The sequence below is a fragment of the Coregonus clupeaformis genome, chromosome 37 (assembly GCF_020615455.1).
Source record: "Coregonus clupeaformis isolate EN_2021a chromosome 37, ASM2061545v1, whole genome shotgun sequence".
Taxonomy (NCBI): Eukaryota; Metazoa; Chordata; class Actinopteri; order Salmoniformes; family Salmonidae; genus Coregonus; species Coregonus clupeaformis.
This window is the reverse complement of record NC_059228.1, coordinates 24,036,355-24,060,825: the sequence shown is the minus strand read 5'-3', so window position 1 is coordinate 24,060,825 and position 24,471 is coordinate 24,036,355. Positions and strand designations below refer to the sequence as shown.

Sequence of the window (24,471 nt, the reverse complement as noted above, 5' to 3'; positions counted from 1 at the left end):
CGATGCTTGGCATTGCACATGGTGATCTTAGGCTTGTGTGCATGTGGCTGCTCAGCCCTGGAAACCCATTTCATGAAGTTCCCGACTAACAGTTATTTTTCATATATTTTTTTACCCCCTTTTTCGATCTTGTCTCATCGCTACAACTCGTCAACGGGCGTCCTCCGAAACATGACCCGCCAAACCGCTCTTCTTAACCCGGAAGCCAGCTGCACCAATGTGTCGGCGGAAACACTGTTCACCTGACCACCGAGGTCAGCCTGCAGGCACCTGGCCCGCAAGAAGGAGTCGCTAGAGCACAATGAGGCAAGTAAAGCCCCCCCGGCCAAACCCTCTCCTTACCCGGACGACGCTGTGCCAATTGTGCGCCGCCCTATGGTACTCCTGATCACAGCCCGGGATACAGCCCAGGATCGAACCCGGGTCTGTAGTGACACCTCTAGCACTGCGATTCAGTGCCTTAGACCGCTGCGCCACTCGGGAAGCCCCCGACGAACAGTTATTGTGCTGACTTTGCTTCCAGAGGCAGTTTGGAACTCGGTAGTGAGCGTTACAACCGAGGACAGACGATTTTTAGACACTACACGCTTCAGCAATCGGCGGTCCCGTTCTGTGAGCTTGTGTGGCCTACCACTTCGCGGCTGAGCCGTTGTTGCTCATAGACATTTCCACTTCACAATAACAGCACTTACAGTTGACTGGGGCAGATCTAGCAGGGCAGGAATTTGACTAATTGACATGTTGGGAAGGTGGCATCCTATGACGGAGCCACATTGAAAGTCACTGAGCTCTTCAGTAAGGCCATTCTACTGCCAATGTTTGTCTATGGAGATTGCATGGCTGTGTGCTTGATTTTATACATCTGTCAGCAACAGGTGTGGCTGAAATAGCCGAATCCACTAATTTGAAGGGCTGTCCAAATACTTTTGTATATATAGTGTATGTTTATAGGCTTTGGAACTCCGTAACAAAATGTTATATAAACAAATATCATATAAACTTGATAGATTGTTGGGCAGATGTCAGTGAACCTTTCAAAGTATGTTAGCTGGAATTAAAAGGTTTGCTCTAGTAAACAAATGACAGCATATTGATTAGTGCAGACTCTCCATCAAGACACGCAAACACACACCACACATAAAACACACACACACACACCTATTCAAATACTGACATTCAAGCACACTCAACATCCTGAGACCTTTCTACATGCATAAGCCTCTCCTATTTTGTGGGTGGAATGTATTCTACTTTATTGAGTATGAACTCCCTGAGACCATCATCAGGTAATGACACAGGAGGTGCATTGTTTGTATCTGAAGCCCTGTTTATACCTGGTGCTAACAAGCGTCCTTCATCCTAATATTGTCCTGATCTTGTCTGTTTACACTTACACTGAGTGAACAAAACATTAAGAACACCTGCTCTTTCCATGACAAACTGACCAGGTGAAAGCTATGATCCCTTATTAATGTAACTTGTTAAATACACTTCAATCCGTGTAGATGAAGGGGAAGAGACAGATTAAAGAAGGATTTTTAAACCTTGAGACAATTGAGATATGGATTGTGTATGTGTGCCAATCAGAGGGTGAATGGGCAAGACAAAAGAGTATGTCAAGAGTGTGTCAAGAACTGCAACGCTGCTGGGTTTTTCACGCTCAACAGCTTCCCATGTGTATCAAGATTGGTCCACCACCCAAAGGACATCCAGCCAACTTGACAAAACTGTGGGAAGCATTTGGAGTCAACATGAGCCAACATCCCTGTGGAATGCTTTCGACACCTTGTAGAGTCCATGCCCCAATGATTTGAGGCACAATCAGAAAGTGGACGAGATCAGGACTAAAGACGCATGGTAGCACCAAGTGTAAACAGGGCTTCTGTATACATAAAGTGGTCCTCGACTCCAGTCTACTCCCTTTTAGATTATACAGTGCCTTCGGAAATTATTCAGACCCCTTGAATTTTTCCACATTTTGTCACGTTACAGCCTTATTCTAAAACTGATTAAATAGTTTTTTTCCCCCTCATTTTTCCTCATCTAATTCATTAAAAAAAAAATGAAATATTACATTTACATAAGTATTCAGACCCTTTCCTCAGTACTTTGACGAATCACCTTTGGCAGCGATTACAGCTTAGATTCTTCTTGGGTATGACACCACAAGCTTGGCACACCTGTATTTGGGGAGTTTCTCCCATTCGTCTCTGAAGATCCTCTCAAGCTCTGCAAGTTGGAGTTGGGAGCGTTGCGTGCACAGCTATTTTCAGGTCTCTCCAGAGATGTTCGATCAGGTTCAAGTCCGGGCTCTGGCTGGGCCACTCAAGGACATTCAGAGACTTGTCCCGAAGCCACTCCTGCATTGTCTTGGCTGTGTGCTTAGTGTCGTTGTCCTGTTGGAAGGTGAACCTTCGCCTGGAGCAGGTTTTTATCAAGGATCTCTCTGTACTTTGCTCCGTTCATCTTTGCCTCAATCCTGACTAGTCTCCCAGTCCCTGCCGCTGAAAAACATCCCCACAGCATGATGCTGCCATCACCATGCTTCACTGTAGGGATGGTGCCAGGTTTCCTCCAGACGTGACACTTGGCATTCAGGCCATAGAGTTCAATCTTGGTTTCATCAGACCAGAGAATCTTGTTTCTCATGGTCTGAGAGTCTTTAGGTGCCTTTTGGCAAACTCCAAGCGGGCTCTCATCTGCCTTTTACTGAGGAGTGGCTTCCGTCTGGCCACTCTACCATAAAGGCTTGATTGGTGGAGTGCTGCAGAGATGGTTGTCCTTCTGGAAGGCTCTACCATCTCCACAGAGGAACTCTAGAGCTCTGTAAGCGTGACCATCAGATTCTTGGTCACCGCCCTGACCAAGGCCCTTCTCCCCCGATTGCTCAGTTTGGCCGGGAGGCCAGCTCTAGGAAGAGTGTTGGTGGTTCCAAACTTCTTCCATTTAAGAATGATGGAGGCCACTGTGTTCTTGGGGACCTTCAATTCTGCATAAATGTTTTGGTACCCATTCCCCAGATCTGTGCCTCGACACAATGCTGTCTCGGAGCACTACAGACAATTCCTTCAAACTCATGGCTTGGTTTTTGCTCTGACATAAACTGTCAACTCTGGGACCTTATATAAACAGGTGTGTGCCTTTCCAAATCATGTCCAATCAATTGAATTTACCACAGGTGGACTCCAATCAAGTTGTAGAAACATCTCAAGGATGATCAATGGAAACAGGATGCACCTGAGCTCAATTACAAATCTCATAGCAAAGGGTCTGAATACTTTTGTAAATAAGGTATTTCTGTTTTTTATTTTTAACAAATGTGCAAACATTTCTAAAAACCTGTTTTCAATTTGTCATTATGGGGTATTGTGTGTAGATTGCTGAGGATTTGTATTTATTTAATCCATTTTAGAATAAGGCTGTAAAGTAACAAAATGTGGAAAGAGTCAAGGGGTCTGAATACTTTCCGAAGGCACTGTAATAAAGGAAGCCAGAAACTTGCAGTCTTTATTGTTCAGCTCACGACCTGCTGCTGTGGACAGAAATCTGTCTCTGGTGAGTACAGCATTTGTTCCTTAATGTTTACTGATGAAGTTGTCATTAGTTTGTCCTATTTTCGTCAATATACAGCATTTATGCACCTCATTTTTATGTTAGATCTGTTACTATTTTTAGTTACATTTTTACCATTAAAATTAGCTGGTTAGCTTCAGTGCCATCAGTTCAGCTAAACCCAGGGTATTGAAGCTAATTTACTGCATTTCTACACAATTTAAAAACTCTAAAATGCTATTTGGAGAACAGCAAAAACAAAACTGACCCCAGCCATTAATTATATCACAGCAATAATAGGTTTAAAGGTCTGTGTAACGGCATATACAATGTCAACCACTTCTCAACCTCATCAATAAATTGACTAATTGACTTGTGTAACGGTGCATACAGTGCAACATGAAATAGATGCATAATACACACTATCAAGTCACAACAAGGCTGATTTCAAATGCCGACATCCATAGGCAGCAAGTAAGTCTCAAGTTTGGGGAAGCTATTTTGTCACCATAAAATTGCACCTTTATAATAAAGGATTGCATGCATCTATCATCGCATTTGCAGACTAATGTAAGATAGGCTACTATTCCTAATGTGATGAGTAGATTGCTTAGTCAGAATTTAGGCTAATAATATAACTCAATCACTGTAAAACAGACAGTTTTACTACTCAGGGTTTATATCAGGGTTTCCCAACCCTCTCCCCGGTTTGGTGGTTAGTCAACTACCCATCAAACCTTTGACTAATTGAATCAGATGTGCCAGTTTAGGGTTAAAACAAACATTTGAAATGTCTGGGGGGGCGAGGAGAGGGTTGGGAAACCCTGCTTAATATGACTAGAGACACAAGCAACATCTCTTTTAACAAGCAACATCTCTTTTAATACAACACAAATTAGTAGCCTACTCTGGTGACACTGACAAACAGTAAAAACAACATTGTCTTGAATACAACCATCTAATATAGGCCTAAGAAAAGGGGAGACACAAATTGTACAATATGACGTCCATCTAGCCTGGAGGAGGAAATTATTGTCCCCAGAAAAACTTTCCAGTGACCAGTTGTACTGATCCAATGATAAAGGCAGTGAATATGCGTGCACTAACCCGGGATATGGCCGATGCTCTCTGCTGGTGCCAATAAGAAAGGCTACTGTTCGCTCAATTGGGAGTTGAGAATTTTGATAACTAGAGACTTCTCTTTTTAGCAATAGCCATTTATTTTCTAAACTATGTTTTTCCAGCTGCTACTCAACAATCAGCTATTTAATAGGCTATTTGCCGCAAGCTCTGCCCAAATTGCTAATGATCCTCTGGGGCCAAATCATGCTCTCTGGTGTAGTATTTTAAATGATTTTATTTATTTATGTATATGCATGAGTAATTATTTAGCAAATTTTGGCACATTGTATTCAATTTACTTTAGGGGAAGCTTATCTTCCCCTAGCCTATTGGACGTGCCGCCTATATAATAATATGCCATTTAGCAGACGCTTTCATCCAAAGCGACTTACAGTCATGCGTGTGTAACAGGTCAAAGAATTACAGATTTTTGCAACCGTTCATTTTCTATTTTTTTATTTTATTTTGTGAGTTGATTTCACCAAAATATTGTATTGTTCAGCATTTCGTGTAGTCTACAGATATTGGGAGAGTTAGTTGTGTAAGTGCGCCCTCTAGTGTTGGTTTGGTTATATGCGGAGGGATGTCATGCTTTTCTCAGTCTGCATTGTACTCGGCTGGGAAAGGTATGTGTTCACTTCGACGTGATATAAACTTGATATACCTGTTAAAACTAAAATGTTTCCAGTGCACATAGTAACTTGTATGTATATTATATGATGAGTGTACGTACCTTTAATCAAGCTGTGTCGTGAATTTAGACATTTTTGAGAGTTGAGAAATTGCTAACTTAGCTAACCTCGTGTTCTGTTTAGCTGTAAGTTAGCAATCATCATTCTATCCTCTTGTGACGAAGCTCACGTTGTTCTTTTTATGTTAGGCGGATTCTGGTCGAGGGTAGAGTTTTGAACATTTTTCTCTCTTTGATGTTGAACAGGTATGTATTCCCTATATCAGGTTAAAAATGTGTTCATTTAAAATGTTTTCATGTATTGATTAGTGTTTAATGGCACTGAAAAGCTCAAATGTGAAGGATTACATGTTGCTTCGTGCATATTACTGTATGTATTACCTATTTGAAAGATGGTTTATGTCATGTTGCACAGTATTAATGTAAAGGCTAAAAGCTCAGAGTTTTTTGGCAGAGATAACATGAATATGACACATACATAAGATATACACCAGATGCAATGTTTATTTTCCAATGATGTTGTATTTTATTCCTTGTATTTTTGAATGTGATTATATTCAGTCTACATTGTACTCGGCTGGGAAAGGCGGATTCTGGTCGAGGGTAGAGTTTTGAACATTTTCTCTCTTTGATGTTGAACAGATTGAGAGAGTTGTACACAATAAAGTGCCTTCAAGTACGCCAGTGTCTTGTCTTCAGTGCACCGGAACACAACGCAGTAGTCGGCAACGAACGGAGCGCGCCGGCTACATTGGTGCCGTGACCCGGATATCTTCGCTTCAGATCATCGCCAGGGTGATCGCCGGTGGTTGCTGTGACGAGTAGGAACCTCTTCGGAACGTTGACAAGTATAAGGGCAAACATGAATGTGTAAATTGTAGCTCTTAATTGCTTACCTCAGCTACTTCTATCATTTTACAATTTTTTTTTGTCATATTCACATGTTCTGGTGATTCACATATCATTACCATAGTCTATTACAACTTTCTATTTAAAAAAAAAAAAAAAAAAAAAATGGCTGATGGCAAGGATGCGCAGACACCATTTAGTGTTGGAGATGCTGCAGGGGTAAGCCTGGGGAGGGGCAGGTTTATGAGTATGGTGGAGAGCACGCCGGTTAGGGGTGCTGGTATACTAGGCAGACCTGTACTCTCGTCCACACGCTTACGCACTGATGAATATTCCCCCGCACCACACATGAGTAGCTTAAGAGATGCTCCAGACATTGCAAGCAGCGTTAGTTCAGTGGGCTGTCCTGCATTTTCATACACTCACACCCAAACAGATGAACATTCTCCACGTCAGCCAGTGTCTAGTTCATGTGAGTTCTGCAGACCTAGGGAGTCTCATCACACAGTTAGCTCATGAAATAGGAGAGAACATTGCTAGCCAATTACAGAGATCTGTTGGTAGTGCAGATAACCAAACCACTCCTACGCCTAGCCTGAACTTAGGATATGGACAGTCTGATTTGAACATGACAGGAGTAAAGTTAGTCATGAAGACAGATGTTAAAGAGCCGCCGTACTTCAGGGGTGATGGAACAGACAAACACACAGTGCATGAGTGGGAAGAGATTATGAGCGTTTACCTGAATAAGAGGGGTGTACACCCGCAAGAGCACTCCCAGGAGATAATGTCAAGACTAATGGGAAAGGCTAGAGACATTGTTAAAGTTACCCTGCGCAGTATGCCATCGCTGCAGCCAGCTGAGAACTCCAAGCTCGTCTTTGATATTCTGAAACAACATTTCAGTGAGTTAACCTACTCCTCTATGCCTTTAGCAGATTTCTATAACACACTTCCTCTGGCTGGAGAAAGTCCCATGGACTATTGGATACGCTTGAACAAGGCTGTGGATGTCGCAGATGAGTGTCTGAGAAGGCAGGGGCGAAACATTGAGGACCCCTCTCACGAAGTCACAATGATGCTGGTGAAACACTGTCCCGACCCCGCTCTTGCAAGTGTCCTAAAGTGCAAAACAGCTGAAAAGTGGACAGCAAATGAGATTCATGAACACCTCGTTGAACATCAGAGAGAGGCTAGAACAATGTGTCAAGCCAAATCTTATCGGCCAAAGAACATTGGTGCACATGCTCAGGCATTAACCACAGAGACAGTCGCTGCTGAAAACCCAACAGACCTTACTGGTTACCCAAAGGCAATGGGGCTTCCATCCTCTCCTCAGACAGAGAGCATCTGCATGCAGTCTCTCATTGGCTTGCTGGACCGTGTGCTAGAGCAGACGGCACACACAACAGCAGTCGTGCCACCAAGCAGGGGCCAGCAGCCATTGTTCAGAGTAGATGTAAAGTCTGTCAGTCTGCCGAACATTCAACTACTGCACACTGTAGACAGGCGAACCTCTGTATGTGCTGTTACAAGCCCGGCCACTGGAAGAGAGAATGCCAACAACGCCGGCCAAGAATTAACGCTCAGCCACAGTTAACGCACACATCACCTAACTCTGAGCAAGGTGGAGCCAGTTTAAACTAGATAGCTCACATACGGAAAGGGGGATGTGTGAGCGTTGAAGATTCAACCCTTGAAGAAAGTGAAGAATTGAAGGAGATGTATGTCAATGTCTGTAAAGCAATGTCTGATAATTGCACGGTAATTGTTCAGAATATTCACAGAGTTGAGACGTTCAGTGAGTTATTTCACGCACCGGTGACAGTTAATGGCTGTGCTCAGTTGCAAGGGCTCCTCGATACAGGCTCAATGGCCTGCATGATAAGTGAAGAGGCAGAGCAGAGACTACTATCGGATAGCGTCTTGACCCCACATCAAGAACTCTCACAGCATATCATCCTTGTTGGCTGTGGAGGAGTACAAGTGCGCCCCAAGTGCATGTATGACATGGAACTAAGTCTGTATGGGGTAAAGTGCATGGTCCCAGTTCTGGTGATCACTGGTCAGAAAGACGACATAATAGTAGGCACCAACATGTTGAAACGTGTACTGCATCAGCTGAAAAACGAGAACAGTTATTGGACACTTATCTCGAGCAACACAAAAAGGGTCTCCAGATGGCGAACAGTTTCTAGAAATGATGACCAGTCTCACAAGATGGAGGGGTGAAGATGTCCCAGGAAAAGTAGGGACAGTGAAGCTAACTCAGGCGGTGACTCTCCTTCCCAAACAAGAGTACCTGCTGTGGGGAAGACTGCCAAGTAATATACCCAAGTCACCTGGGAGTACAGTTATGGTGGAGCCTACAACCTCCAGGTGTGTGCCTCGGGGCATTATGGTGGGGAGAGTGGTAACACCGTTATGGGGAGATGGCTGGACTCCCATGAAAGTCACTAATATCTCAGACAAACCACTCACACTGAAAAGGAACAGCAAGCTTGCGGACGTCTCTACTTGTGTTGCAGCTGAAGATCTCACACTGTTCCAGGGTTCCTGTCAGAGTGATGCTGGCTCTGTTGGAGTGACTCATGTGAAACAGGACGACAACGGTGACCTGAAAGACAGACTGCAGAAGTCTGGTCTAGGAAATGTCGACATTGATCATTGTGAAGCGAGCCCCTCCACCAAGCTCCAACTTGTGACATTGCTGGAGAAATATCAGGATATATTTTCAAAGCATAATCTTGACTGTGGAGAAGCCAAGGGCTTTGCCCATAGGATCCGCCTCACTGACGACCGTCCCTTCCGTCTTCCATATCGCAGAGTGCCGCCAGCCCACTATCAAAAGCTGCGCCAAGTTCTCACCGAGATGGAGGAACAGGAAATCATACGGAAATCAATGAGTGAATATGCTTCTCCACTCGTGATGGTTTGGAAGAAAAATGGCGACCTCCGGATATGCACAGACTTTCGATGGCTGAATGCAAGAACTATCAAGGATGCTCATCCTTTGCCCCATCAATCGGACTGCTTGGCTGCCCTTGGCGGTAATGCTGTCTTCAGCACCATGGACCTCACGTCTGGATTTTATAACTTGCCCATGCATGAGGAGGACAAAAAGTATACCGCCTTCACAACACCATTAGGCCTGCACGAGTATAACAGAATGCCACAGGGGCTTTGCAACAGTCCAGCGTCCTTCATGAGGATGATGATGAGTATCTTTGGCGATCTTAACTTCAGCAGTCTCTTGTGCTACCTAGATGATCTCTTGATATTTGCCCCCAATGAACAGCAGGCCCTCAGCAGATTAGAGGTTGTTTTCCAGAGGCTACGGGAGCACAATCTAAAGTTGAGTCCAAAGAAATGCCATCTGTTGCGGAGATCTGTGAAGTTTCTCGGACACATCGTTGACAGTGACGGTGTTGCTGTTGACCCAGAGAAGGTCGAGGTCATCACCAAAATGTCAAAGAGGGACTTGATGGAAGATGATGGCTGCACTCCTTCAGTTCGCAGAGTGAAGTCGTTCCTGGGGATGGTATTTTATTACCAACACTACATACCAAATTGCTCCTCCATCGCAAAACCCCTGTTTGCTCTCACAGCTGGCCAGAACGGAGAGGAAAGGCCGGGAAGTACAGTCAGAATGCGGGAGTCTACAGAAAGCTCAAACCTGCGGATTGGACCCTTGACTGCGATTCAGCTTTCGCCGGCCTTAAGGAGAAGCTCCTGAATTGTGTGGTCCTTAGCCATCCAGACTTTACTAAGCCCTTGGTTCTGTCCATTGATGCGTCTCTTGATGGCCTTGGGGCGGTTCTGTCCCAGATACCAGAAGGAGAAACGAAGGCACGCCCCGATCGCCTTTGCCAGCAAGACCCTCACTGGCTCACAAAAGAGGTATCCTGCTCACCGACTGGAGTTCTTGGCGCTCAAATGGAGTGTTTGTGAAAAATTCAGCCACTGGTTGAAAGGCCACACTTTTACAGTGTGGACCGACAATAATCCTTTGACCTATATAATGACCAAACCAAAACTTGATGCTTGCGAACAGAGGTGGGTGGCAAAGCTTTCCCCCTACACCTTCAGTATCAAACACATTCCTGGGGTAAAGAACATTGTGGCAGATGCCCTGAGTAGAGATCCGTTTGCTAAATCAGTGAGCCAAAGGTTGATCAGTGAGCCCTATGGAAGTCTTTTTGGCCGAGGCGGAGGGAACCAAAGAGGAGAAAGTCCAAGATCTCTTCCGGAGTAAGACCCAGTGTCTCCAGGCACTTGATGCAGGGTGCTGTGTAACTATGGACCCCACTCCAAGACAGGCTGGCCGGCAGTCAAGAACCCTCTCATGTGAAATCTGCTTGTGAAGCTCATGTAGAGTGGGAAAGGGGAGCAGAGATAAGAGCAACACAGTTTCTCAATGTTCTTCCCCAGGCGGTGCCCTCAGAACAAGACACACTTCCAGCCCTCTCCATCGGCGAGTTGAGGCACAGCCAGGAAATAGATCCAGTTATCAGGGAAGTCCTGCCACTCATTCAGAGGGGTGAGCCACCACCTAGGCGAGGGAGGAGGAGGTTAGCTCTTACGACCCAGACACTGTGCAAGCAGTGGCATCATCTAAAAGTCCAGGACGGAGTCCTATATAGGGTAACCAAAGACCCATTAAGCAGAGAGAAGAGGTATCAGTTTGTGCTGCCTGCTAGCTTGAAGGCCAAAGCTCTCGCTGGTGTGCATGATTTCGCTGGGCATCAAGGGCAGGCTAGAACAGCACACCTCGCCCGACAGCGTTTCTTCTGGCCGCAAATGGGAAGAGACATCAAGGAATATGTGAAATGCTGCCAACGTTGTATCCTTGCAAAGACCCCTGAACCAGCTGCCCGAGCTCCCTTGGAGAGCATTCGCACTCGGCACCCATGGAGCTGGTGTGCATTGATTTTTGGAGTGCTGAGGACTGTAAGCAAAGATCTGTCGATGTGTTAGTCATAACAGACCACTTTACAAAATTGGCTCATGCCTTTCCCTGCGTAAACCAAACTGCAAAGCAAATAGCGAAGAAGTTATGGGATAACGTATTCTGCATCTACAGTTTCCCAGAGCGAATACATTCTGATCAAGGGGCCAATTTTGAAAGCAAACTCATAGCTGAACTCCTCAGCCTCACAGGGATTAAGAAAACACACACAACAGCATACCATCCCATGGGAAATGGGCAAACCGAAAGGTTCAATAGGACACTTGGCAGTATGTTGCGTGCCCTACCCCCTGACAGCTAAGCAACACTGGGCCCAACAGATACAGACTTTGACTTTTGCGTATAATGCCACCACTCATGAAACAACTGGATATCCTCCATTCTATTTGATGTATGGTCGAGTGCCCAGACTCCCAGTAGACATGGTCTTCAAACAAGTCTTGAGGGATCCAGTCGTGGTGAATTATAAGACCTATGCAGAGAAACTGATGGCGAACCTCCATGTGGCTGCCGACATAGCTCAGCAGCATGCGAGGAAAGGACAGCAACATCAAGCTGATGGCTACAACAAGAGAGTTCGTGGAACCCACTTGAACGTTGGCGACCGAGTTTTGTTAGCTAATAAAGCAGAGAGAGGGAAGAGGAAGTTAGCGGATAAGTGGGAAGCCACTATGTATACCATCATAGACCGGAACCCTCAGACTCACGTTTACAAAGTCAGAGACGAAGTGGGAAAACAAAAGTTGTTCATCGGAATTTGATGTTGGACGTGAGCTTCTTGCCCATGCCAGAACTAAGCGATGAAGAGACGAATGGAGCTGCTTCGGATGTGGCCAGTGAGTTTCAGCCTCCTTCTGTTGATGCTTTGAGTGGCCTAGCAGTAGATGCTTCTGAGGACCGTACATGTTCGTGGTTAAACGCATCCTCTGACTCTGAGTCTATTGGAGAAGCTGATGAGTCTGAGATGGAGAATGAGACGCCCCACTCTCTGTCCAGGAAGTCTGTTCAACTGACACCCACGAGAGCCCAGTCTAAAGAGGTCAGAGGCCAAGGGGAAAATGAATACTCACCTGTGAGAGACTTGTCGGATTCCAGTGACCCCCCTGATTTGCACATGACTGACACTGACTCTGTTGCCCCAATTGATGTTCCTGACTTAGATGAGACAGGGTCTTCGGACGTCAATTCACCTGTTACACTGATTGATAGTCAGATACCCTCCCAAGTACAAGGGTTTGAAAGTCAGGTTGTCAGAACATGCGTACTGGCAGGGTTGTTAAGGCAGTCGATCGCTTGATAGAGAACATGGTGCAAAAACCACTCACCAAGGGTTTTGTTACAGGAGTCAGAAGGTCACTGTCTTTCCGTTCTTTATTTTAGATACATTTTTGAGATTAAGATATTTTTCTTTATTACCAGTAGTATGACCTGGGTCATGAGATGTTCATAATGGAGGGAAAGTGTTCCAAGATTTCATATGATGTATAAGGCATCATATTCACTAGAAGGGGCAGTAGCCTGATCAACTGCTGTTTTCTTTTAACTTACTTTGTAAGTAGCTTTATACGCTGTATATGGGAAATGGAGTCCCAGGGCTATCTTGGACCAAGTGGACAAGAGTTTTATTCTATATGTTTTTGGTTATTTTCCACCCTCGAAGTGTGAAGGATTTTGGTGAAATTAAAGAGGGGTGAATGTAACAGGTCAAAGAATTACAGATTTTTGCAACCGTTCATTTTCTATTTTTATTTTATTTTGTGAGTTGATTTCACCAAAATATTGTATTGTTCAGCATTTCGTGTAGTCTACAGATATTGGGAGAGTTAGTTGTGTAAGTGCGCCTCTAGTGTTGGTTTGGTTATATGCGGAGGGATGTCATGCTTTTCTCAGTCTGCATTGTACTCGGCTGGGAAAGGTATGTGTTCACTTCGCGTGATATAAACTTGATATACCCGTTAAAACTAAAACGTTTCAGTGCACATAGTAACTTGTATGTATATTATATGATGAGTGTACGTACCTTTAATCAAGCTGTGTCGTGAATTTAGACATTTTTGAGAGTTGAGAAATTGCTAACTTAGCTAACCTCGTGTTCTGTTTAGCTGTAAGTTAGCAATCATCATTCTATCCTCTTGTGACGAAGCTCACGTTGTTCTTTTTATGTTAGGCGGATTCTGGTCGAGGGTAGAGTTTTGAACATTTTCTCTCATTTGATGTTGAACAGGTATGTATTCCCTATATCAGGTTAAAAATGTGTTCATTTAAAATGTTTTCATGTATTGATTAGTGTTTAATGGCACTGAAAAGCTCAAATGTGAAGGATTACATGTTGCTTCGTGCATATTACTGTATGTATTACCTATTTGAAAGATGGTTTATGTCATGTTGCACAGTATTAATGTAAAGGCTAAAAGCTCAGAGTTTTTGGCAGAGATAACATGAATATGACACATACATAAGATATACACCAGATGCAATGTTTATTTTCCAATGATGTTGTATTTTATTCCTTGTATTTTTGAATGTGATTATATTCAGTCTACATTGTACTCAGCTGGGAAAGGCGGATTCTGGTCGAGGGTAGAGTTTTGAACATTTTCTCTCTTTGATGTTGAACAGATTGAGAGAGTTGTACACAATAAAGTGCCTTCAAGTACGCCAGTGTCTTGTCTTCAGTGCACCGGAACACAACGCAGTAGTCGGCAACGAACGGAGCGCGCCGGCTACACGTGCATACATTTTTTGTGTATGGGTGGTCCCGGGGATCGAACCCACTACCTTGGCGTTACAAGCACCGTGCTCTACCAGCTGAGCTACAGCTGATGTTGACATCAATGTGAAAGTAACCGATGTATAAAACAGCTGGCCATAAGGCTTAAAGGAAAAATCCACCTAAAACCACTAATTTATTTAATTGACAGTGTTAAATAACACAAATCTGTTGCAGCTCAAGTCGACTAAAAATCCACAATGCAATGCTCTCTCTATGGGCTGGCTAGATAGCTAGGTAGCTACACACAATAAAACCAACTAAAATATCAGCATGTAAAGTAGCTAGTTAGCTGTAAATTCGCCTAAACAAACTGCACTATCAATTTAGGAGTCCACAATCTCACCATCTTCAACCTGCAGATCGATGTGCCTCAGAGTGGAGTCTAACATTCGTAACGCAGATATACTTTTGAGGAGATGGGAAACGTTGCCCATGCAACGTCAAAGAGTCGCGCGGTACATTCTGGGCGATTCTTGGACAAGGAGCGCTCTCCTTCAAGGAGTGAATACGAGTCTATTGAGCGCTAGCTCAAAAACCCACCATTAGCACGAATTTCGTCAATAAGAAGTACAACATTACAAGCATTTTCTGAGATGTGAGATAATTAACTTGCTATCTGTAATGTCATATAGCTTTGGAATCGTGATATTACATACTTTCGAGGAAAATAGGCACGTTACCCACGGGGGGGCAGTATGATTATTATTATTTTTTTTAATGTATGCACTCACTAACTGTAAGTCGCTCTGGATAAGAGCGTCTCCTAAATGACTAAAATGTAAAATGTAAATGTACACTGACTTTGAGAAGGGATTGTGTGACGAGAGTCTTAGCAACCGCATGACGCAGCATGACAACGTGAACGTGATTGGTCGACAGTCTGCTGGGTGGGGCGTTATACGTTCCTACATTCATTGGATTCCTATCTCCTGTCTATAATATCTCAGGCAATGGCACCATGCAATGCACCCTGGACTAAAGAGACAGACAAATAGGAAAACATTTGCTTTACCCTCCTTTAAATTACACATTTCTCGAGGTAGGAATATCGCAAAATATGATCAATGGCTCATTCGAGAGAAGACAACCTCCCGAGTTATGACATCGGCCAGTATTGAAATCTGACATGTATGATAGACGTTTTCGGAATCTAAAAGTCGTATTCCTATTAACTTCCAATGCAGTGACAGCGACTTTATCACAGTGCTATGTCATACCGGCCGGATTTCTTCCTGCTTGAACGCCAATAACTCAGATACATATGAAAACATTAAATGACCCAGGGAATCGATAGAACATCACTCAGAGATGCACAAAAACAATATAACATTCAAAATGGGTGAACCTTTCCTTTAAGGCCGAGTTCAAATGCCAACATCAAATTCAAAACAATTAGTGCACTGCCTAAACGGCTGGAAATGCAAATGTGTTGTGTATTAGATTTTTTTAAAGGCTTCTAAAGTTTGTAATTTACACTTTGAAATGTCAGACTTGATTTGCCCTAACAAAAAATGTATCAACCCCTACAAAAATTTCCATTAAGTATAATCCACATAATAATTCACATTTCCTGTTGCTGCAGGATTATTTTCCTGCTGTCGCAAACTGACTCAAATGAATATCCTACATCTGTACATGTACTCACACCAGTCACGATTTCCAGAGGCACCATCCTCTACTTCATGGACCTTCAGAGCCGGATTGAGTAATCACGCAAAGATATGGAAGCAGCACATATGGACACACCTGACCCATCTGTGCGACCCTGTATTCTCAGAGAGAGACATCCCCCAGTGCACCTGACTGACTATGCAGTCGAATACCTCGCTCACCAAGATCAATGCCTAGCCTCAACACTGCTCTGACAAGGACGATGGAATAGTCAAGCAGATATACTAACAAAGAGCAGTGTGCCCAGCTCCAGATCTAGTGCCCACTCGGTGAGCCAATTCCAGGCCTTTCTAACCTCCAAGCAGCTATGTTGGAGGAGAGAATACATCTCATGGAGTGTCAGCTAGATGAAAATCACAGTGCCGACATTGATTGTGAAGGTTTAGACTCCCAGGCCAGAGAAGCTCAGCAGTTAAGGGAAGAAAATCAGTAGCTAAAGGAGAAAGCCTAAATAAGATAGAGAATGAGCTGGAGCTATTCAAGCTCGCCAAATCTTTCCTTAAAGATGAAGAGGAAGATGATGATACCTCCAGGAGCACCTCTCCAGCACTATCTGACAGGTCACTCCACAGATCTTGTGGCACCTTTGTGCCTTTACCACAGGCACCACAGGCAGCACAGCAAGACACCAACCTTGAGGAAAGTTGAGCCTACGGTGACTCACCTTCACTTCTCCCTACCCTGGACCAGCAACTGTGGTTGCTCACCCCACTCCAGCATGGTTCCACAACCTGCTCCACCACCTGGTATGAAACAGCTAATTGCCTCATTATACAGCATCTCAAAGTCATCGTTGCCCCATTTTGTGAGCGGAAGAGAGAGTGACTTTGCCCTCCTCAAGACGGCCCTGGATGACCTGATGAACAATCACAGTCACCTAAATTAGCAGTATATTTATCAAGTGCTCCTTGGACACCTGAAACTACCCAGTGTACTCCAGCTTGCTAAGGTCTTCATCCATGACTCAAGGCCTTGGACTGCTGCCTTACAAGCCCTGCAAGCCGCGCCAACTCCTCCAGTGTGAGTTAGGCAGAATTCTGAACTCCCCCACTTTCGAGTTTGGAAACACAGAAGCCTTCGATACCGTCGCACTGTCTATCCACACACTAGTAAACATGCTTAGGACCCTTACGGGGCAGAACAGCTACGAGCTCAGATTTGGATCCCATGTCAACCGGCTCTTGAGCAAGATGCCACAGCACTACCGCAATGAATTTTTGGAGTACAGTTTTGACCACAGTATCTTAAGGACAGGCCAAATGTACGCCTTACCTGACTTGACAGCCTGGTTCCAGAAGAAGTCCAAGGCTAAGCATATATCAAGCAGAGATGCGGCCCTCTACCAATGTGACACACCCAAGCCAGTTAAGAATGACCAACGTGCCTCTACTAGACCAAAGGAGAGATCCGCTTTAATCCTTAACATCAGTGAATATCCAAGCTCCTAGGAGCCTGCTCAATCCAAGGCCCCTTCCAAACCCTAGTCATATTGTCATCACTGTGACAACAAATAACACAATCTCAACTCATGTCCAGAGTTCAAGAAGTTGAACACAGGACAGATCGTTAAGTGGGTAAAGGATAAACAACGGTGTTGGAAATGTGGACGACCCCACAAATCTGATGCTTGCACCCTCGAACGACCCAACCATGCAACGAGCTGCACCTAATGATCCTTCACGATTCCTTCCAGCAAGACCAGAAGAGCGTTCTTATGGGGAGTGTCCCTACTACAAATATGTACCTGGACAGACCCAACCAATCACAGAAATGTATGCTGAAGGTTGTGAAACTTCTACTTCACAATGGAGATAAACAGTTATAAACAGTCTGCAATTGTGTTATTGTGCTCCAATGGTGCCTTTTTAAATTGCAGCTGAAAGGATTAATAAAGACTGTATGGAATTGAATTGAATGTTATATAAGCAGGCAGTAGGCTCCTCACCACTCAAAGTCAGCCTCAGTGCATGGACAGGAGTCTGACATCTGGGAGATGTACTGATCTTTGGTTTTGACACATCTGGCGTCGGGCTTCAGATTCTGGAAGATTCTCTTCACTCCCATGATGCACACTTTACCCTGTAAGAAATAATTCATTATTTGAATAATTAACTATAACATTTCAGAATTGACTTTATTTTTCCATGTAACAGCTTCAAAGAAAAGACACTGATTGATGGAGTTCAAACATTCATTATAATACATGAAAATGTGTATAACTTATGCTTTGTTAGCTGAAAGTTAATGCATAGAAAATAGCCATAATATTCAGACAAATTTGAGATAGACAATTGGGTGAGATAGGACATGTTTCTCTTCATTTTTGTCCATATAAGCTTGAGCAGATGTATTCCATCGAACCAAGGTCCCCAAAGCCTTTATAAATGTATCAAAATGGTTGCTCTTACGTCATTGTGTAACTGCCAGGTCTGATAGTCATCTGTGGTGCACCTTCTGTTGAAGATAGGCCTGAAGTCAATCTTGACAAGCTGCCATTCAGAACGATGGCTGAAATGGCCAAATATTCTGCAAACACAAAAAGTCAAGCATGGGAAAACATTTGTGGAAAAAGGGGTTACTAGCTAAAATATATAACTGTAAATACTTTTTTAGCATAGAAGTGCAAGAAAAAAAGGTTACCACAGCTGGGCACAAAGAGAAAATAGATTTAATGAAGTATCCAACTTCTGACAGAGAATACATTTGTTCCACTGTGTTTGAAAGTTAAAAAAAAATTCTCAAAACATCCAATAATCTTTCAATGCATTGCATAATACATACTATATCCATATGGAATTTGTTTTGATTCTTACGTCATGATGAGGGTGTCCTCCCCTGGCTCTCCTAAGACTCCATCAACATAGAGAGGAGAGGAGGTAAAGCTGTATTTGTTCCAGCGTCTTCCCTCATCAAAACTCAGCCTGGATGGAGAAACAACATGTTGGCTCTCAAACATGGCTCATGTGGACCCCTCACCATATATAGAATAGATTGTACTTTAATTCATTTGATCACCCTGTTGCAGGAGATGCAGTGTATTTGAGGTTTAAAAAGGCTTCTGAAGTTTGTAATTTCCATTTGTAAATGTCTTACTTACAAAACATGTCCGTTCATTATAATCCACATAATAATTCACATTTCATGTTGGTGCAGGATTATTTTCCTGCTGTAGCATACTGGCTCAAATGAAGATCAAACATCTGTACATAATACAGTCCATAAAACATTTAAATAGACAAATGTAAATCAATGTTGATAATTTAACAGTATGCACGAAAGTTGAATGTTAAAGGAAACAATACCAGATATGGCTGATGGGGAGAGGTGTGTGTCGAATGGCCACTAGGGCACCGCCCTGGTTAAGAAAGAGGACGCTATACTCCTCCTCAAATACCTGCAAACAGCACAGGATTTCATCACATTTTCAAAGAGGTCAGCGATGTACATAACGTTCATGCATACTTTTGATGAGTAATAGACCATAATATTTAATGCTACATAGCACATGCAATACATTATATATACAGTTGAAGTCGGAAGTTTACATACACTTAGGTTGGAGTCATTAAAACTCGTTTTTCAACCACTCCACAAATTTCTTGTTAACAAACTATAGTTTTGGCAAGTCGGTTAGGACATCTACTTTGTGCATGACACAAGTACTTTTTCCAACAATTGTTTACAGACAGATTATTTAACTTATAATTCACTGTATCACAATTACAGTGGGTCAGAAGTTTACATACACTAAGTTGACTGTGCCTTTAAACAGCTTGGAAAATTCCAGAAAATGATCTCATGGCTTTAGAAGCTTCTGATAGGTTAATTTACATCATTTGAGTCAATTGGAGGTGTACCTGTGGATGTATTTCAAGACCTACCTTCAGACTCAGTGCCTCTTTGCTTGACATCATGGGAAAATCTAATGAAATCAGCCAAGACCTCAGAAAGAAAATTGAAGTCTGGTTCATCCTTGGTAGCAATTTCCAAACGCCTGAAGGTACCACGTTCATCTGTACAAACAATAGTACGCAGGTATAAACACCATGGGACCACGCAGCCGTCATACCGCTCAGGAAGGAGACGCATTCTGTCTCCTAGAGATGAACGTACTTTGGTGCGAAAAGTGCAAATCAATCCCAGAACAACAGCAAAGGACCTTGTGAAGATGCTGGAGGAAACAGGTACAAAAGTATCTATAACCACAGTAAAACGAGTCCTATATCGACATAACCTGAAAGGCCGCTCAGTGGTCTAAGGCACTGCATCGCAGTGCTAGCTGTGCCACTAGAGATCCTGGTTCGAATCCAGGCTCTGTCGTAGCTGGCCGCGACCGGGAGACCCATGGGGCGGCGCACAATTGGCCCAGCGTCGTCCAGGGTAGGGGAGGGAATGGCCGGCAGGGGATGTAGCTCAGTTGGTAGAGCATGGCGTTTGCAACGCCAGGGTTGTGGGTTCGATAAAATAATGTATGCGCTAACTGTAAGTCGCTCTGGATAAGAGCGTCTGCTAATTGACGTAAATGTAAATGTAAATGTAAATGTCAGAAGCCACTGCTCCAAAACCGCCATAAGAAAGCCAGACTACAGTTTGCAACTGCACATTGGGACAAATATCGTACTTTTTGGAGAAATGTCCTCTGGTCTGATGAAACAAAAATATAACTGTTTGGAGGAAAAAGGGGGTGGCTTGCAAGCCGAAGAACACCATCCCAACCGTGAAGCACGGGGGTGGCAGCATCATGCTGTAGGGGTGCTTTGCTGCAGGAGGGACTGGTGTACTTCACAAAATAGATGGCATCATGAGGAAGGAAAATTATGTGGATATATTGAAGCAACATCTCAAGACATCAGTCAGGAAGTTAAAGCTTGGTCGCAAATGGGTCTTCCAAATGGACCCCAAGCATACTTCCAAAGTTGTGGAAAAATGGCTTAAGGACGACAAAGTCAAAATATTGGAGTGGCCATCACAAAGCCCTGACCTCAATCCTATAGAACATGTGTGGGCAGAACTGAAAAAGCGTGTGCGAGCAAGGAGGCCTACAAACCTGACTCAGTTACACCAGCTCTGTCAGGAGGAATGGGCCAAAATTCACCCAACTTATTGTGAGAAGCTTGTGGAAGGCTACCCAAAACGTTTGACCCAAGTTAAACAATTTAAAGGCAATGCTACCAAATACTAATTGAGTGTATATAAACTTCTGACCCACTGGGAATGTGATGAAAGAAATAAAAGCTTAAATAAATCATTCTCTCTACTATTATTCTGACATTTCACATTCTTAAAATAAAGTGGTGATTCTAACTGACCTAAGACAGGGAATTTTTACTAGGATTAAATGTCAGGAATTGTGAAAAACGGAGTTTAAATGTATTTGGCTAAGGTGTATGTAAATTTCCGACTTCAACCGTATATTTAAACGGCTCATCAAATAATATCAGCTCCTAAGAAGCTATAATAATAATAATTACTTCCCAAAACCAAAATTACTTCCCGTACACATGGCGTGTGATCAAGAGTAATGTCAAACTATATCATGCATCATTCATCCAGAGTTTGCTCCCTCCTCCACATTATTGAGCCATAAGCCGATAGAAGAAAATATCAATGTGTCTGTCATCTTGATTTTGAGTCACACTTCAGTGGCGCCTGTCTCTTTCAATCACAGTACCTCTCTCCAAGTGTTTCCAGCATCTGAGGTGATGAAAATGCTGACATTATTAGTGGTCAGCTCTGGCCCAATGGTACCTTGATGTAGAAGGTATAGCATAGTTACAGTGTAAACACATTCAACAATTATGAACTTTCATTTTATGCCTTCTCAACCCACAATACAATATCTTTAATGCACAATGAAATAAAAATAAAGATGCATACACACTGCATCAGGCTACAGCTCTCCTAAAAAGTGAGTATTTACTGAGACATTCAGACATTCCAATATTTTCTTCTGTATCTGTTTTTTTTTCTTCTTCTGTGAGTATAGATGTGCATGCATACTGTGATCAATTTCACAGTGCTAACGGATCTGACCAAATTGTTTTAAGGCAGAATGCCAGCATTTACTTGGAGAACATAGCTAAAAGATAACAGGGGTCTTTAACGGTGGAAAAATAGCAAAGTGCAAGAGTTATGTAAAAACTGCAAATTGGGAACAAAGCAGGATCAACGACTTTAGCCAGCTAACTTGCCTAAATATTCTGAAATAACATTCTATTTTTTGGAAAGATAAGCTTGAAATGGGCATGGTCAAATTGACTCAACAACCTAAAATACATATCTAAGTGTATCTTTCTTAATGAACCAGAAAATCTATAGTTATTTCTGGTTGTTTATCAATGTTAGCTGGCTAAGTCATTGTTCCTGTGTTGTTCTATACCCCTCTGAGGGAGAGCAGAGGTCCTTGTGGGGATTGCTAATGAGTGTAAAAATAAATAAAATATATCAAATAGTGCCTACCTGATGCTACTATAATTCCTGGAGCTGATTCTTTGCTGACTATGTTTCCAGACGTGTACGGGTTGTCAGACACATGGAGATGCAGGTGCAATGAACAATAGGGCTAAAAAACACCAAAACAAAAAGACATAAGGTGGTTTATAGACCAAAACTGTTACAGGTTTTCAGATATTTCCCACTTGCAAACGCAGACTCACCTGTACACAGTAGAGTCTGGTACCCCTCAGATCAGTGGTAGGAGCCTGTAGAAGACGCCAGTCTCGCCCCTTATTGTAAGTGATAAATGTTTTCACTTGGTTCTCGACAACTTTATTTGACAAGAACACCCCTTTTATCCCTGCTACCTAGGAACGTGAGAAACAGAGACATAAAAAAAACATTGAGGGTCAAAAGCTAGAACTGTATTAGTTTTGAGGTGGAAGTGAAGTCTTCTGTACACGATAGCATTTCTGACAGGGAGCACTACTTTGGACCATCTGTGGGTCTCTGCAGAGTGAAAACAACATATGGTGGAGCCCAAAGACATTTCTATTTCTTTGTATTTACAAACGGAGATGCATGCACTGCACTCACACACAGCAATCATTCCAGTACATCATGCTCCTCAATCCAGAGTGCACACATTTTGTATCAACATTTCAAGACCTTTTCGTAGCATTACTGGTTAAGCCATCTCCTCTAAATACTCAAAGTGCCTTTACAAAAAGGGTTCCCAGTCAGTGTGTTTGGTCCTGTGAGCTTTAACACGTATTCTGATTTTAATGGAAGTCAATGAGCAATGAGTGTAATCGTTGCTGATAGCTATCTAGGCTGTATGGTTGTATTAATGTAATTACATGAGTAGCTTTTACTGCTAGTTCAGGGTGAAGGTAATCAACGCTGATTACATGTGTGGGTAGGCATTGCTTTGTAAGTGTGATGAGGTGTGAATGACGGAGTCAAGCGCAGGAGGTCAAACACAGAAATCAAGAGTTTATTCAGTGTACAATAATGTAGCGCATATAGCGACAGAACGAAACTAGCACAAGGGAAAATCAACCTTGGCTGCATACAAGTAAAGAGTAGCTCAACCGAGCTACTCACTCTCTCAACGAACAATCACTCACAAAGGACAAGGGGGCAAAGGGAATGCTTATACACAGACTAATGAGGGAATGAGTACCAAGTGTGTGTGATTGACAAGACAAGACAAGACAAGACAAATGGAGTGATGATAAATGGAGTGGTAGTGGCTAGTAAGCCGGTGATGACGAACGCCGAAACCTGCCCTAGGAAGGCGGAGGGGCAGCCTCGGCTGAATTTGTGACAGTAAGGTTGTCAATAGTGCTATACCTAGCAGTCAGTGAAGACAGATATGGGAGCAGGTTCTACAGTAGTTCAGGTTGATATAGTAGAACTGAATCAAGAATGATTGTGTGTAGACCTGGAAATGTGCTAATGTAATAATGCTATATACTGTACCTTATAAAGTTATATAATCTTGGTTACGCATGGACCTGCTAGTTAATGGCTAACAAAGCTCTATACTTCATAAATGTAGATTATAACAATCTGATATTGTATGAGTGAATATATGCTAATATATGCTAACAACGCTGCATACTTGGATATGGCAGTTCATCATGACTGATGTACAGTATGTGTTCGCTTAAGTTACTAACATAGGAAATAAGGGGGAACAGCCGGGATCGGGGCTTCAACAAGATGCCCAGCTGTTACATGGCAAGGGCACTCCAGTACCATCTGTGCCATGAAGGTTGAGACCTCTTGTCAGAAGTGGTAGTGTGCATACAAACAGGGATGGCAGTCTAACTAAGACATTGCTACATACCTCATAGAGGTCTATCATGACGTTGCCCTCTGGTCCCCCACTGCTCACTACGTTCTCCAGGGCCAGAGTGAAGAAGAGACCGCGTGCCTCTGACATGTACAAGTTGTAGGAGTCATTCTGGTGCCAGTCCTGCACTGCTGCCACCACCTGGTTATCATCTGTGCTGATTATCTGCAAGTCCTGGAAAATGAATTATTGGTTAGGATCCTATACCATACAATACAAACTTTATTTTCCTTAGGGATTTTGTTTCAGGACTGCAGTAGTCCCACTGGGCACAAACTGGTTGAATTAACATTGTTTCTATTTAATTTCATTTTAAAAAATGCAATGTGATGATGTTGAATCAACGTTGAAAACTGATTGGATTTGCAAAAAGTCATCAACGTAAAGGAATTTCTGTAATGTTTGTATTTTTTTCACCCAACTTTTAACTTAAATCCAATGACATGGTTCAATTTGTTTTATTTCAAGTTGAATTCAAGTCAGTGTCCAGTGGGGTAATTCTGTACACAACTGTAGGGGAGAGTGGGGTAAGTTTAGCCTTTTTTTTG

The 24,471-nt window shown here is 43.1% G+C and overlaps 1 protein-coding gene across 1 annotated transcript in view; it reads right to left on the bottom strand.

Annotated features, from left to right (window-relative positions):
• Nucleotides 1-24,471, bottom strand: part of LOC121553337 (VPS10 domain-containing receptor SorCS1-like) — a 67,555-nt gene that overhangs the window by 16,789 nt on the left and 26,295 nt on the right. Inside the window, exons 8-15 of the mRNA XM_041866372.2 lie at nucleotides 23,918-24,097; nucleotides 22,284-22,430; nucleotides 22,087-22,189; nucleotides 21,299-21,375; nucleotides 18,930-19,021; nucleotides 18,441-18,548; nucleotides 18,036-18,153; nucleotides 17,573-17,706 (exon numbers count right to left, since the gene is read on the bottom strand). Of these exons, the coding sequence (XP_041722306.2) occupies nucleotides 17,573-17,706; nucleotides 18,036-18,153; nucleotides 18,441-18,548; nucleotides 18,930-19,021; nucleotides 21,299-21,375; nucleotides 22,087-22,189; nucleotides 22,284-22,430; nucleotides 23,918-24,097 (959 nt within the window). The remainder of the gene's footprint in view (nucleotides 1-17,572; nucleotides 17,707-18,035; nucleotides 18,154-18,440; nucleotides 18,549-18,929; nucleotides 19,022-21,298; nucleotides 21,376-22,086; nucleotides 22,190-22,283; nucleotides 22,431-23,917; nucleotides 24,098-24,471) is intronic.